The sequence below is a fragment of the Glycine soja genome, chromosome 7 (assembly GCF_004193775.1).
Source record: "Glycine soja cultivar W05 chromosome 7, ASM419377v2, whole genome shotgun sequence".
NCBI classification, from domain to species: Eukaryota; Viridiplantae; Streptophyta; class Magnoliopsida; order Fabales; family Fabaceae; genus Glycine; species Glycine soja.
The window spans coordinates 7,073,654-7,088,260 of record NC_041008.1 but is presented as its reverse complement, the minus strand read 5'-3'; the positions used below and the strand labels follow the sequence as shown (position 1 = coordinate 7,088,260).

Sequence of the window (14,607 nt, the reverse complement as noted above, 5' to 3'; positions counted from 1 at the left end):
CACCCTTATATACACTCCTCTTCTTTTTATGCTATTCAGGGAAGGTGAGAATTTTTTTAAAAGGAAAAAGAGCATTAGTCACCTTAAATTTTATCTCTTTTATAAATAAATATATTAAACTTTAATTTGGTCTTAATTAATCCTGAAATTTTGTCTATTTTACATATAGACACCATAAACTTTAATTTCATTTCAATCAATCTAGCCTTAAATTTTATCTCTTTTGTACCTAATTTCATTTTCATCTCAATTAATTCTTAAAATTCTTAAAATTGATCCCTCTCATAAACAATATCTTGTATTAAATTGGAGTTAAATTACAAACAAAAAAATCTCAATTATTTATTTATTTAATCTCAATTGTTTATTAATTTTATTTTTATAAATCATTTTTCAAACATATTAACATTTAGAATAAAAAATTAAATAATTTTTTTTATTAATGCTATTATTTTCCCTTTATATATATATATATATTCTAAATTTATATTCTTTATTATATTTTAAATATGAAAAAAATGAGCTGTAACAAAAAAAAATGAATGATTACCATTTAATATTAGTAAAGAGATAAATTTGAAATATCAATTGAAATCAAAATAAAGTTCAAGGTGTTTATTCAAAAAAAAGTTAAAGTTTAAATATCACATAAATTTAAATTTCATGGTGTCCATATGCAATAGAAGTAAAATTTAAGGATTAATTGAGACAAAATTAAAGTTTAAGGGAACTTATTGCTGTTTTTTCTAAACTAAATAGAGAAGGTACGAGTGTCATGTGAAAAGATTTCAGTAGAGATAAGTGTCATTTTTTCTTTTAATATATCTATTACCACTTTTATTTTAATTTTTTATCCGAAATATTTTTTATAAATAAAATTAATTATAAAAATATATGAGATGGTACTAACAAACACTATCGTAATCTGGGAAGGAAGCAATTAAAGTTTTAAATATCAACCAACAGTAATCAGAAGCACTAATGATCTTAATTGCACTTTTTTTATTTTTATAAATATGACAAGTTCTTTCATGAGAAAATAAACAATTAAGCAAATACCTAAACTGAGTCTGAGCCAAGTAACACATGACAAATCAGCTAAAACAAACTGAAGACAAACCCTGAAAGATTTATATATAATAAGTCACAATTAATATCTATTCAATTAATTAAATTAAATCTCTTAAATTGAATAAGTTAGTAAGGATATGAGAGATTATCCACATTTGGTTCTGCTTTGAGAAGCAATTACAATTAATAATATTAAAAGTGTGAAAGGTGATTCATTCCCACCGCCTCATTAGCTTCTGAGAAAATGTAGAATGTAGAAGCCAAACATATCGTTGAACCCTTGTTTAACAAGTCAAACAAATATCCGTACTTATGAACGTGTCTACAACTTTCCTGGTCAAATGGTCATAATGTTAATCGGTCTCACCAACGCGCTTTCTTAACGGCTCTACCAACAACTTTTCCAACTCAAGCTTACGTTAAGGATTCTCTTTTATTTTATTTTAAACAAAATGTTTATGGATTCTTGTTCATACTTCATACTCTTTCTTTCTTGAAACTTTATAGTGCATGGTAGCAAAACTAATTAACACGTTTCCACCACGTGGAACTTCAACCTATTTTGCTTCTGAAAATCAAACTAATGAAAAAGACAGACAGATCTTTCGCTACTTGTATAAACAACTTTAATTTTAACAGTGAAAAATGACAATGAACATATTGAACACGCGTTTTTGCATAAGGATGTGTATGCAGAAATCTACGTTGATATTCCATTATCAAATATATGTAGATATCTACGTCGATACTCAATTATTATAATAAAATATATAATTATCAATAACTCATTAGTTTAAGTGTGGAATTAAATTTATTTTTTTAAAACAAGATTTCAATTCTTTGATAAAAATATGTAATTAAAAAATTCATCAAAAATAATTTATCGGATTTGTCGATAAAGGATAATCAATAAAACAAATAAATATTTTACATAAATACCATGAATAAAAAAAACAAATTAAAAAAAGACAAGGATGACATTCAAGCTTTTTAGCAAAGTGTGTCAACTTTCTCACAATATCTATAATCTATAATTGAATTAAAACTGAACTTCTTCTATGATGCTTGACCGTTATAAAAAATAAATAATGTAAATTTAAAAAATTAATCTCTAAATAATGTTGGGGTAGTTCCACCATATCGGAACACCAACAGCAACTTCATTGGACTTATTGCCACCGACATTGATTCGATCACCGCAACCCTTTCTCGGCACCACCGGTTCCACGGCGGGCTTCGAATTCAAACACTCCTCCGTCGACGACGACGTCGCCGCCACCCTCACGGCAAAATGAATGACCCCGTTCCGCCTCCCTTCCCAGTCCCTCAGCCCGTAACTCAGCACCTGCAAGCCATTTTCCGGCACGGCGCCGCCGAGGAAATCGGAGGCGGCGATTCGGGCCACCCCGAGCGGCCGAAAGCCCTTGAACCTGTTACATTGCACTTCGAAGGTTATGGACCTTGCATGCATGGGCATGTCCAAGAGGAACTTCTCGTTCCACGAGAGGAGTTTGGTGCCGTCGTCCTTGGCGGTTCTCGTGGTGCAGCAGTTTAAGGACTCCGCCCGAACGACGACGTACGCGTCCTCCGTTACGCGGAGGTTTTCGCCGGAGATAACGGTGATTTCTAGTGTACGTGTGTTTATTCCCATGTTTATGTTGTTCAAGGTTCGAATTCTCGTGCAGAAATAAACAAATAAGATTGTCTTTAAAAGAAGATTTGAGAAAAAGAAAAAGAACAAAGTAATGTATGTTCCTTGTGGGGAATTGTTTGGTTTGTTTTGGTTGTTGGGTTTTTGTGAAGTAGAAGAGAAGTGCTTATTGTGGTTATATATAGGATTTGTTTGGGTTTTGGAAAGGAGTGCGAAGGAGGGAAAGTGAAATTGGTTTGCAGTTTCAGTTTTTTGGGTTTGTAAATCTATCTTGACTTTTGACTTTGAAGTTTGAACTTCTCTCTACGCGAATGCGCGCTGTTTGGTTTCATATATTTTTCAGAAGAAGTTTTATGGAAACGAGGACGGATATCAATTATATGGTGTACGCGCGAAGGACGCGTGTTACCTTCTAGCAGGAAATAATAATGGAAGTTGCAATTTTATTTATTTATTTGGATTCAATTTTCAGTTTTCATTTTTAATATCCAATTAAACTGAAATGAACTGCAAACATTAATTCTGAATTTGTATTGGTTAATTTTCTTATTCTACCCTTCAGTAAAGTTGAGATTATTTTAACTTGAAATGTATAGTTTAGGCCGCCAAGTTATATTTTATCAAGAGACTTAATACTTTAAACTTTGAACAACAAGCTTTTTCATTTTTTCGTGTATTTGGTTTTTTATTTAATAATGTTGTTCTTTATGAAAAAATCTGCCATTAAAAATTAATGTATTGGTTTGAGACTAACTCTATTCTTTCTTTAGTTTATAAAGTTTCATATGTTGTTGGCTAACTAAATTATAAACTGTACGTTGTTCATGAAATTAAGATGCAAATAAAAACTAAAATAACCATTTAATCAAAATGCCAAAAGATCAGATCAGATTAGTTTGATCGAATTAGATACTATATATTTTAAGATTGATTCAAACGAAACTAAAAATAGCCGTAGCCTTTAAAATTTATCATTTACAAGTAGGGATCCTTATGGGTACGAGTCTTCTGTGAATTTGAATTGACTAGATTTATAAATTTGATTAAAATCAAATTGAACTAATCGAACTGATCAAAATAAATCAAAATATATAAGATTGTTTGATTTGAGTTTAAACACTATAAATATTGAAATTATAAGTGTTGAATCTATTAGTGTTAAATTTTTTTAAGATATTACTTTAAGATATATTATTATTTGTTTTTTTTTTTATATTTATTTTTTCTGTTATGTTTGTAATATTAATGGATCCTATTTTGTTCATTTGTTTCAACAAATTTGGTTGTAACAAAATTTATTTTAAAAAATTAGTTTGTAAGAAATAATTGTACTATTCATATTACTACAATAAAATTTGTTGAAGAAAATTTTATTTTAATCTGTATTAATTTATTTTAGAATAATATGTTGAAGATATTAAATGAATCAATTCTATTACTTTTAGACATTTGATAATATTATGTTAAGTGTCTTGCATGTTTGGATAAATTATGATATAAAATAGTAGTTTTAATAAAAAAGAGATTAAATTTATATGGATAACTCATTGGTCCAAATCAAACCAAACCATTTATGAATAGTTTGAGTTTAAAAAAATTATAAAAATCAAACCGTATCAAACCAAACAAATTTGATTGGATGAGTTTTGAATTTGACCAAAACCAATCTTCACACTCCTATTTTCAATAGTAGAAACTTTTTGGTGCAAATCAAATTTTACAATCCCATACACCAAAAATATACAAGTCATATAACTATTTTTTTTTATAGACAATGATGATAATAAGGTTTTAATTTAGAATTTTATACAAATTATCCAAAATTCTATCACCAGACCAAAAGAAAGCATTTATAAAAGAACCTAATTCGTCCCTACCAAGTAAGCAGGGGCAGTGCTAACCCCTAAAGAATTTTATTTTTTCTTTAAGTATAATACATAAATAGCTGAAGATTAAAAAGGAAAATGCAGGACCTAAGCTTTGCTCAGGTTAATTTTTTGTACGATGCTAAGTAATTTCTAATTTTCTAACAGAAAAGTAAACAAAAAACAAGTGCGCGTAATTATTTAAACAAGTTGAACGATTTAATTACAAAAGGAGGTTGCAAATCACAGAAGAACATACACTAGCAGCCAATCGTCATTACCCCTCAATTTACGTTTTGGAAAATTTCACTGACCCGCACCGTCTCATTTACTCAACACAAAATGAATACTGTGTGAATGAAAAATAAGGATGATATGTGCACGTTACCAAACCATTAGAAATTAGCTTCCCCCTAAATAATTAATTTTTCAAAGAATTCAATTGCAAAGTCACAGAAACTTTGTTTTATACTATAAGTCCAGTAGTCCACTGTAAAAATACAAAAAATACAAACTAAAATCATTAAATTTCCTGAAGGTAACGATGTTTTATATTTTAATTAATATACTGTTATGGTCTTTTTATATAGTTTAAGTTGGGAGTATAAGAAATTCTTTATTCAACCAGTCGATTTCTCATATGCCATTATGTCAAGCTAAATTGAAATATATGGGTGAAAATTACTCGTAATTTACAGAGAAACTTTTAGGTGGAGACCATCGACCAAACTCGGAATCAAGAAAGCTGATAATTAAAGAAACTTGGCATTAAAAATAGATTTTTAATATAAACAAAAATGTGTGAAGAGTATATGCGGGTTTTAACTCGAAAACAATGCATAAAGCTATCTTCAATACTGTGACCACTAAAAAATAATAATGCATGAATGCAGTGTAATTATTTGACAACAAAAATATACTGATAATTTATTTGTTAATTATGTAGTTTTTCATATTATCATAGCATATATTTTACAATTTTTAATGGCTTATTATATATATATATATATATATATATATATATATATATATATATATATATATATATAAAAAATAAGTTTTAACGCATATTATTTATTCTCATTTCAAGTAGATCGAGGACTAATTCCTTCAATTCTAGGTCTCCCTGTGTTAAAAAATAAATTATTTTTGAACAACAATACACTAATACATAGCTGCACAAAATTACATAATATATATTCGGATTATATATGATATTATACTAATTTAAAATATATTAATATATAAATATAAATATCTTTTTAGTCCTTATAATTTAATATTTTTTTTACTTTTCATCATTATAAAATTATTTTTTGTTTTTAATTATCATAAATTATGTTTATTTTATTTTTTTGTTTTTAAAACACTTTAAACAATATTTTGAACAGTAAAAAAACGCTATCTAAATTTTTATAAAAATAAAAAATAAGACAAACATAACTTGTAAGAACCAAAAATAAAAAAAAAATTTACAAGAAAAAAAACTAAATTATATAAATAAAAATATATTTAAATCTAATAGATATTTAGATTACATATGATATTAATAATTCAAATACATATTTAACTTACATATTCTACACTATTTTATGCGTACAGCCAATATTCGTTTTCTTTTTCTTCAAAAATAATTTGCATAAAAAGTAGGGCATGAGATCATATAATCAAAAGGATGATATATCCACGTTGTGGACTATAGCTAACGGGAATATATGTCTCTAATAAGCAGGACGGTGCGGCGGTGCCGACCACCAATAAAATTCATTTTATTTTTAAGTCCTATACGCGCGTATATATAATAATAATAATAACAATAATAATAATAATAATAATTGCGCCTTCAGGTATCTTGATGTACAAATCTGCAATTCTTTTTAAAAATATTTAGTGAACATGTAAATGAGCATGGTGCATGCAGTCAGTTTATTTATCCTGCTAAAGCCTAAACTAATTAAGGAATTTTTATCTTAAAACCTATTAGGGTTGTCAATAGAAGGGTTTAGATAGTTAAGCTCTAACTTTAATTAATGCTATTGTTGTAAAGGAAATATATATTTTTATATTTATATATAAAGAAAGATTTTTCGGTTATACCATACAAAGACAAAAAAAGAACTTCGCAAACTGTGCGATGTATTTACAAAAGGAAGCTGCAGAGAGGGACATGTAGCAGCAGCATCCTCACTTTTTCGTCATTTCGCGCGTGTTCGTAAACTTCACCAACCCGCACCGTTTCATCTAGGCAACGAAGCTTGAATGTTCAGAATTATGGAAAATGAAGATGATTTGCACGAATTAAAATGGATTCGTTTGTTTCTTTAAAATTATGATATTAAATAACATAAGAAGAATATAATAAGACAAAAAATACAAGTTATGAAACAATTTTTTTATTATCATTTGACAAATAATAAATAACACAAGTAAAATAATATAAAATTTATTAAAATATTTAATGTTAATTATCTTAATGATTAATATCAAATTTAATAAGTTTACTGAAATAAGAAAAAAGAAAAAGATTAGAATAAAAAAATTGATGTTTCCTTTTTAAGATGATAACATTAGTTAATTATTATTTTTTTCCTTTATTAAAGAGATATAAATAAATATATATGTATCTTTTTAATACTTTATATTTAAGATAAAAAAAATTATTCTATATCGTTTCCTGTTTCTATTTGTTTGATTTGTAATATTTTTTAATTTTTCAAATCAAACATAAAATAAAAATATTTATTTTATTCGGTATGATAATTTTTAACCAATCAAACCGAATTATAGAATTAAGTAGGAACACCTACCAAGTGTCCACGACTCACATTTATAAAAATACATGTAAGAGGATTGGATTTTCTTCACTTTTTTACTACATTTATAAAAAGTAGGATAAGAGGCGTGCAGGTACTGAACACAAAATAATTTCAAGAGACATGTTTTAAGGAGTCTGTGTGTGGATAGAGGCATGCTTCTGCTACATATACACTAGACTTTCACTTGCTATTCATATTTCCACTATCAACAGTAACTTACGTCAAAACATCAACTTTAACTAAAATCTTTTTGACAAAACTAGAATAACAGAGAAATTATACTTTCAAGAATCTTTTCTAATTGTGAGTATTACATGTCACAATCATATATAGTTATTCACTAGGCAGTCGAATTCTGTTGAATATTACATTCTTTTTATTTCACTATTTTTTTCATTTCTTATTAAATAAATATTTATTGCGTTATATCATTTGGCTAGTCATTTAAATAATACTACACTAGTTCCTATTTGTAAAACTCAATTGACTAATTCAAGATTAAGAAAAATAATTAATTTAGTTTATAACAACAAATTTATATATTTATTTAAAAATATCATTGTCATTAATATTTTTTTCTCTTTTCTAAATGTATGTTAATATAATATCTCTTTTATTTAATTAAAAATATTTTTAATTTAAAAATAATTAATGTATAAAATAATATGAATTAGGTCTTATATAAATGAATAAACAAATTTAAAAAGTTTAATTTTATAAATAAAAATAAAGTAATAATTATTTTTAGCTTATCCAAAAAAAATATATTATACAAACTATCCTTCACCTTCACCCTTAAACTATCATGACAATATTTCCATGAAATAACACGAACCTTATTTTGTCACAATATATAAGTGAATTCAACTTGACTTTCGAGTTTCCACGTACACTCCCTTGACCAACATACAACAAATAAATAAAATTAACAAAAAACAACACATATCTTTAAAGTTCCATCAAAATGGAACACCGCGAACCTTCATGGCTGTGAGAATATGTATTTATACCTTCTTATTTTTTAAAATTCATTAAATTTATAAATAAAATTTTATATTTTTATATTTTATTTTATTTATATTTATATAATTGAACCCAATCACTAGCTCTTTGATCCGTCACTCAAACACCAACAACAACTTCGTTACACTGGTCACCAACTTTGATTCCCACGAAACCATCACCAGAACCTTACTGACCACCGTCCCCTTCACCGGCGCCACCTCCACCCTCACCGCGAAATGAATCACCCCGTTTTCTTTCCCTTCCCAGTCCTTCAACCGGTAACTCCACGTGCATGAAATTTCCCGACACGCCGCCGCCGAGAAAATCCGACACGGCGATTCTGGCCACCCCAACCGATCGAAAACCCTTGAACCTTTTGCATTGCACCTCGAACGTGTGGACCATGCATGCATGGGCATGTTCAGCATCAACTTCTCGTTCCACGAAAACAAACTCGTTTTGTTGCTCCCACTATCCTTCGCCATCTTCGTGGTGCAACAGTTTAACGACTCTGCCCTAACGACAACGTACGGATCCTCCATCACACGAAGGTTTTCGCATGATATAACTGTGATCTCAAGTACTATACCCGAGCTTGCCCCCATATTAGAAAAAACTCAAAAAGTGTGATAGTGATTAGTGAAAGTGTTCAACTATGATGATTCTGTAAGTGTGCTTAAGTGTTTTGGTTTGTTTGTAAGGGGAGAAGAGCGGGTGAAGGGGTTTAGAAGAGCGAGAAAACGATGAGTTTGTTTCTGATTTTTCAGTGTTTTTCGTAACGTGTGTGTGGACTTTTTGACTTTGACTTACTATCAGAATGGATTACACCAGAGAATACGCTACTACGTGTTTGGTTAATTGGTATCTTTGGGAGGAAACTGCTATATAATTATTGGATGGTGTTTTGCTTGGAGAGTGCATTAACCTTTGGGAGCAAGTTTCCTATATGCATTTGTATACGTCATTTTTCTTATTTATTTGATAAGAAAATATATTAATAGAATAAATTGTTTTCAATAATAATTTTCACGTTATTAATATATCATACGATTTTTTCAGAACATAAATTATTGAGAAGGAAAAATTGATTATTTTAGAAAAAATTATGAGATGTAAAATAGATCATTTCACCACAAGGTAAACCTCCGAGTTTTTATAATTATTCATGATTAAAAAAATGAAAAGATATATATTTTTTCCTCAAAATTTAGTTAAAATTAATTTTAGTCGCCCTTATATTTTAAGTGATGGTTTTTGTTCTTGTATTTATAAACTATGGAGAATTTCATCTCTAGTCAAGTTGAAGTGAAGTATAATGCGAAAATTTTCACATTTCAAAAATATAAAAATCAAAATCACTATTTCAAAATATAGAAGCTAAAATCAACTTTGCATGAGCCTTCTGGCGCCAACGGTATGCTAGATTGCTAGTGATGTGAAAGCTTAATTACGCTCAACTACTACCAACCGATCACGTTCTATGCTTGTTTCAAATGAATTCTCAATTACAAAAATAAGATTTTATAACACTGAACCAACAACGATTTTATAAACCAGTCTTTGAAAAAAATACCGTGATAGTTTTGTAAATAATTGTAAATATTTAAAGATGATTTTATTTAAATTTCAAAGATAATTTCTTTAAAGCCGTCTTTGAAAATAATATTTGAAAGTGAATTTTTAAAAATCGTCTTTGAATATGATTTAATATTATGCTCCCTCTCTCTCACGCCCTCACACAGTCTCACTCGCTCTATCATTGCTTCTCTCTCGAACCCTAAACCCTTGACATTCTGCAGTTGCCTTCGTCTGCCATCGCCACCTTCGTCCGCCGTCGATGCTTCAAAGACAGCCAAGTCGTTGTAAGCAGCGGTGTAGGCATCGAGTGATAGTCTGGAGAAGAATTAATCGAGACTGACACCGTCGCCTTGAAAGTCATGTTGTGTGGGGTGCACAGTGGAATCATGGCGGTGTCTCATGTGTAAGTCTTCTTCCTCGCAATAGCATTGTTAGTTGAGGTGTGTGAGGCAATTGATGAGTCCATGGCTTGCTCTTGTTGCTTAATTTGTTTTTGTTTAATCACACAATTAGCCTTTGAAAATGTCTTAGTAAGTGGTTAGTATTTGTTGGAATTGTTGTGTATTTTATATTTATTTTTGTGAGCAACTTGTTTCTTATTGTAGGTGTTCCTGTATCTATATATGCATCTAGTTTTATAATTCATTAATTTGAGTTTGTATGCCTATTAGTGATGTTAATCATATCTAGTGTGCTTAACTACTGAAAATTTAAGTTCATGTGCTTGTTGAAACTAATGGTTTGTTGAATCTATTGTTGTTTACGCTCTCATAGCTTCAATGACTTTTATGTGATCTAGAATATTCTTTTGTGTGTGCCTTTTGATTTTGCATAGATCAATGACTCGTGTAACTTTTAAAGTCAAAATCGTGTAGTGGCAGCTGAAAGTGAATCAAACGGGTAAAAAGGATGATGCACTATTGTACTTACAAACTCTCAAAGTGATAACTGATAACTAATAATACAGTAATACTGTAGTCAGTTAATTTATTTATTTATTTATTTATTTTTAAGTCTCTTAGTCTCTGTACTGTTGTTAATTCAGTTAGTGAGTTAGTTACTCTTTCTATTCCTTGTCAGTAATGAGAGGAAACCCTTTCTTCTTCCATTGATGCTTTGTGCTTCTCTCATAATTCAAGTTCTGAAAGTTCTCATTCTGTGAAGGTTTCACCTTCTCGATTCAATTTTCACATGGTATCAGAGTTCCTTTCCTAGGGACTAGGGAGCTCTGCTACTGCTACAAAAGATTGTTAGTATCAGATTCTCAATGTTTTTTATTTGTTGTTTGATTATTGTATTCTTCATAATCAAGTGACCATGGTGAATCCAAATCCGATTCTGGATCCTTCAAGCCCTTTCTACATGCATTCAAACAAAAATATTATTACTCACTACATTTGTTCTTTATCTTAATGTGCCACTTGTCCATTGATAACACATTCTAAGTGGAGTTTCTGTCTATTCTTGATGTAGGTTAAGCTATTTATGGTAGAGAGGTGGTAATTGGAGTTTCATACATTGGGATGCCTATCCATATTGAAAGAACTGATCATTATCAAGAAGTAATAGCGAGAAATTTGAAATCCCCAATCTTATATTTATTTGGGTGTACTTGTATATCAAATTAGAAACATGGAGTTTTTTTTTCAATTTATTTTTTTAGATCACAATAGTGAATTTCATATACAAGGTGGTGTATATTTCATACTTTATTTAATTTTCTCTTCCTGTATACAATTAGAAACATGTATATTTCATAGTGTATACTGGGTAGTCACAATAGAGGGATTGACAAGACAACTATTGCCAAAGCCTTATGTTTGTGTTCTTCACTCTTTTGCAAACAATATTCCTACTATTAAATCACTCTGAATGATATTCTTATGAAATTAAATAGTCCTGCTATTTAATTAACCAGAATTTAAGCATGATATAGTGCTTAACTTATAGTTATATTTATAGTGTGATCGATGTAATATATTCCTTAATTTGTCAATTGTAATATATAACATTTTGGTATAAAGCCTTGACCATTTTTTGAATGAGCTTAACACTATAATTTAATATACTAGTTTACCCCTTCACTTGATCTTTGGGCTCTAAATGAAAATAACAGGAGATGTTCATTTATGTGAATGTTCACCCAGCCTTCATTAGCAGTTCTGCCAGTTAAATTACTTAAAAAGTCGTTAGCTTTTGCTTTTACTATGCTTATGATATGGTAGCCTTGGCAATTGGCATATGAATTATTAATTAATACATATAATATGCCAATCTTTTAATGGGCTTGGCAGCTATACTTATATTCTGTGGTCAAATAGTAAAAGAAAAATTGTTGTTGGAATCCCTCTTTTCCCAATTATACATTGTTCTAATTACAATAAAGAATAGACTTTTTATTAGATAATATCTTTTTTTCTCAATTTTGATAGTTGAGACTTAAGACTGAGGTCTCAGGATGGATTTTACCTTGTAGAATTCAGATTGTAAAAGAGATTTTTCACATTTCATCGAACTGTAATTAATGGGATTATAACTATTATCATGTTGAAGTGTGGACTTATTTCATGTGTGCATTAATTATCAACACTCAACTTCAACATCTTTGCTTTAAGAAAACCTATGCAGTAAAGGAAGTTGATGAACCTTTTGCCAGTACTAGTGTGAGCACAAAAAAAAAGTTGTGTAGTGACGGTTGCTTATCCCTCAGAGAAGGAGCCTTACACTGATGATATGAACCATCATGGGTTGTACATTGAAGATGAACATTGTACTGGCACGGTGACATTGGCAAAAATATATGAGGGGTCATTAACTATACATCACATAATTTTGACCAATGATGTGGTGAGTGTCTCAAAAGTTCTAAATGATGATGCATCAATTTCTTTTCCAACTTCAAAGGTTCAGTTTGTGAGGTAGGCCAAGAACACCTTTATTGCATGGCTTCGACGTCTTGTGAGACCTATTTCATAAGAGCTATTTGCTTGAGTTGTGTGTATTTGTAACAAAATGAATTTTACACAAATTACTAATATTAACTTATGTTTATTAATTGCATAGGATTTACATAGACCTCCAAAGAAATCAATCGTTGAACTTGTTGATAAGTTGATGTCGATTGATGATCCTTTAGTTGATTTGATTAAAGTTTCCTTTGACCTTTACTAACAGCTTTATTAGGTGGTGTGGGATGCAACTTTGTTTGGGGTAGACAATGATGATTTCTCCTTGTTCTTAGATTACAATGATGCACAACAAATAATCTTAGACAATCACTGTCTAAGCATCACTATTTTACAGTTTTGGACAACATAAGTATAATTTAGTATTATAGTTTCATTAAGTTGTATAGTTATAATATGATTAATAATTTATGTTTTTGTAAACAAAAATAGGGCAATGAATGTCTTCAGTATAGAATTTGGCCATGGTTTTGTGTATGGGTTCTTTGAGTCTCAATCCATACACACACTACTACAAAAGGTTGTTTTTACGACGTCATTTTTAAGGCGGTTATAAAGGACCGTCTTAGATAAAAATGCGGTGGCATTTTTGTAATTCGGGGACCAAATATTCAAATTTACGAAGCACATTCTAAGACGGTTATAAATAACCATCTTAGAATGTAAAGGTCAAACAAGTCAACGATGGATAGCAAAATAGACCGTCTTTGTATTTTGGTTAATATTTTCGTCTCTCGCGTGCGCCCCTTAAATGTAGTTGCGAACATTTTCGAAGCCCAACCAGTCTACCCCGCTGTGCCCTAGCTGAAACCCCAAACACTCTACCTCGCCCCAAAAAGCAGTAACTCGTGAACCTTGTGGATCTCGCGCCGTGAAGATTGTTGGTGTGGAGCTCGCGCATTGAAGATTCCTCATACTAAGCTGCCGCCGTTTGGTCGTGGAAAGTGCGTCTGTGCAAGTCGTACAGGTAAGTCATTAAACAACTACACACATCTATTGATATTTATTTATTTGCTTCATAAGTGCGTCTGTTTCTGCTTTGTGTTGTGACTGGTGTCCCAACATTGGAGAGTCTTAACAGAGAAGATGAAAGGGTTTCATCACCTCTTTTACATTGGAGAGTCCCAACATTGTACAATGCAAAGGATAGACGTGATGAATGTCAAGGTTACATTACAAGATGATTGAATTAGTCACAAATAGAGATCTACCAAGGAACTTACGTGAATAAGGAAGTAAAAATTTACAAATAAATTTAGCTTATGTTTGTATTATAACTATTTATTTTTCAATGCAGTCAACATTGACAACTCCATGTTATTTGTCTTAAGAACAATGTTATTGTATGATTTTGTTCTTTGCATATGAAGGTCAACAAGGACATCAAAAGCATAGCTAACAAGTTAAGTCTCAATTTGTAACACATTTACTCTATTTTTAGTATTATACATCAATTTTTTGATCTTACAATGTACATGTATGCAACTTTCTTTTAACTAGTGCTTTGAAGGAATTCCATGGCAAGTCCCTTAAGAATAAATCTGATGTTGATTGGATTGAATTAAAAGTAAGTAATTTAACCAACAATATTTTAATATGATCAATGACATTTTGTGCATTTGTAAGTATGAAATATAACTAAATTTCATATTGAA

At 29.8% G+C, this 14,607-nt stretch overlaps 1 protein-coding gene and 1 pseudogene across 1 annotated transcript; both read right to left on the bottom strand.

Moving 5' to 3' along the window:
* Positions 1–1,981: 1,981 nt before the first annotated feature.
* On the bottom strand, positions 1,982–2,940 carry LOC114418484 (BON1-associated protein 2-like). Its single transcript, XM_028383849.1, has one exon. It carries the CDS (start codon positions 2,720–2,722, stop codon positions 2,183–2,185), a length of 540 nt encoding a protein of 179 aa, XP_028239650.1. The 5' UTR covers positions 2,723–2,940; the 3' UTR covers positions 1,982–2,182.
* Positions 2,941–8,142: 5,202 nt separating this feature from the next.
* LOC114419191 lies at positions 8,143–9,246 on the bottom strand (annotated as a pseudogene).
* Positions 9,247–14,607: the final 5,361 nt, after the last annotated feature.

Coding starts and splice junctions, on each gene's coding strand:
- LOC114418484 (XM_028383849.1), bottom strand. CDS start 2,722: ATGGGAATAAACACACGTACACTAGAAATCACCGTTATCTCCGGCGAA.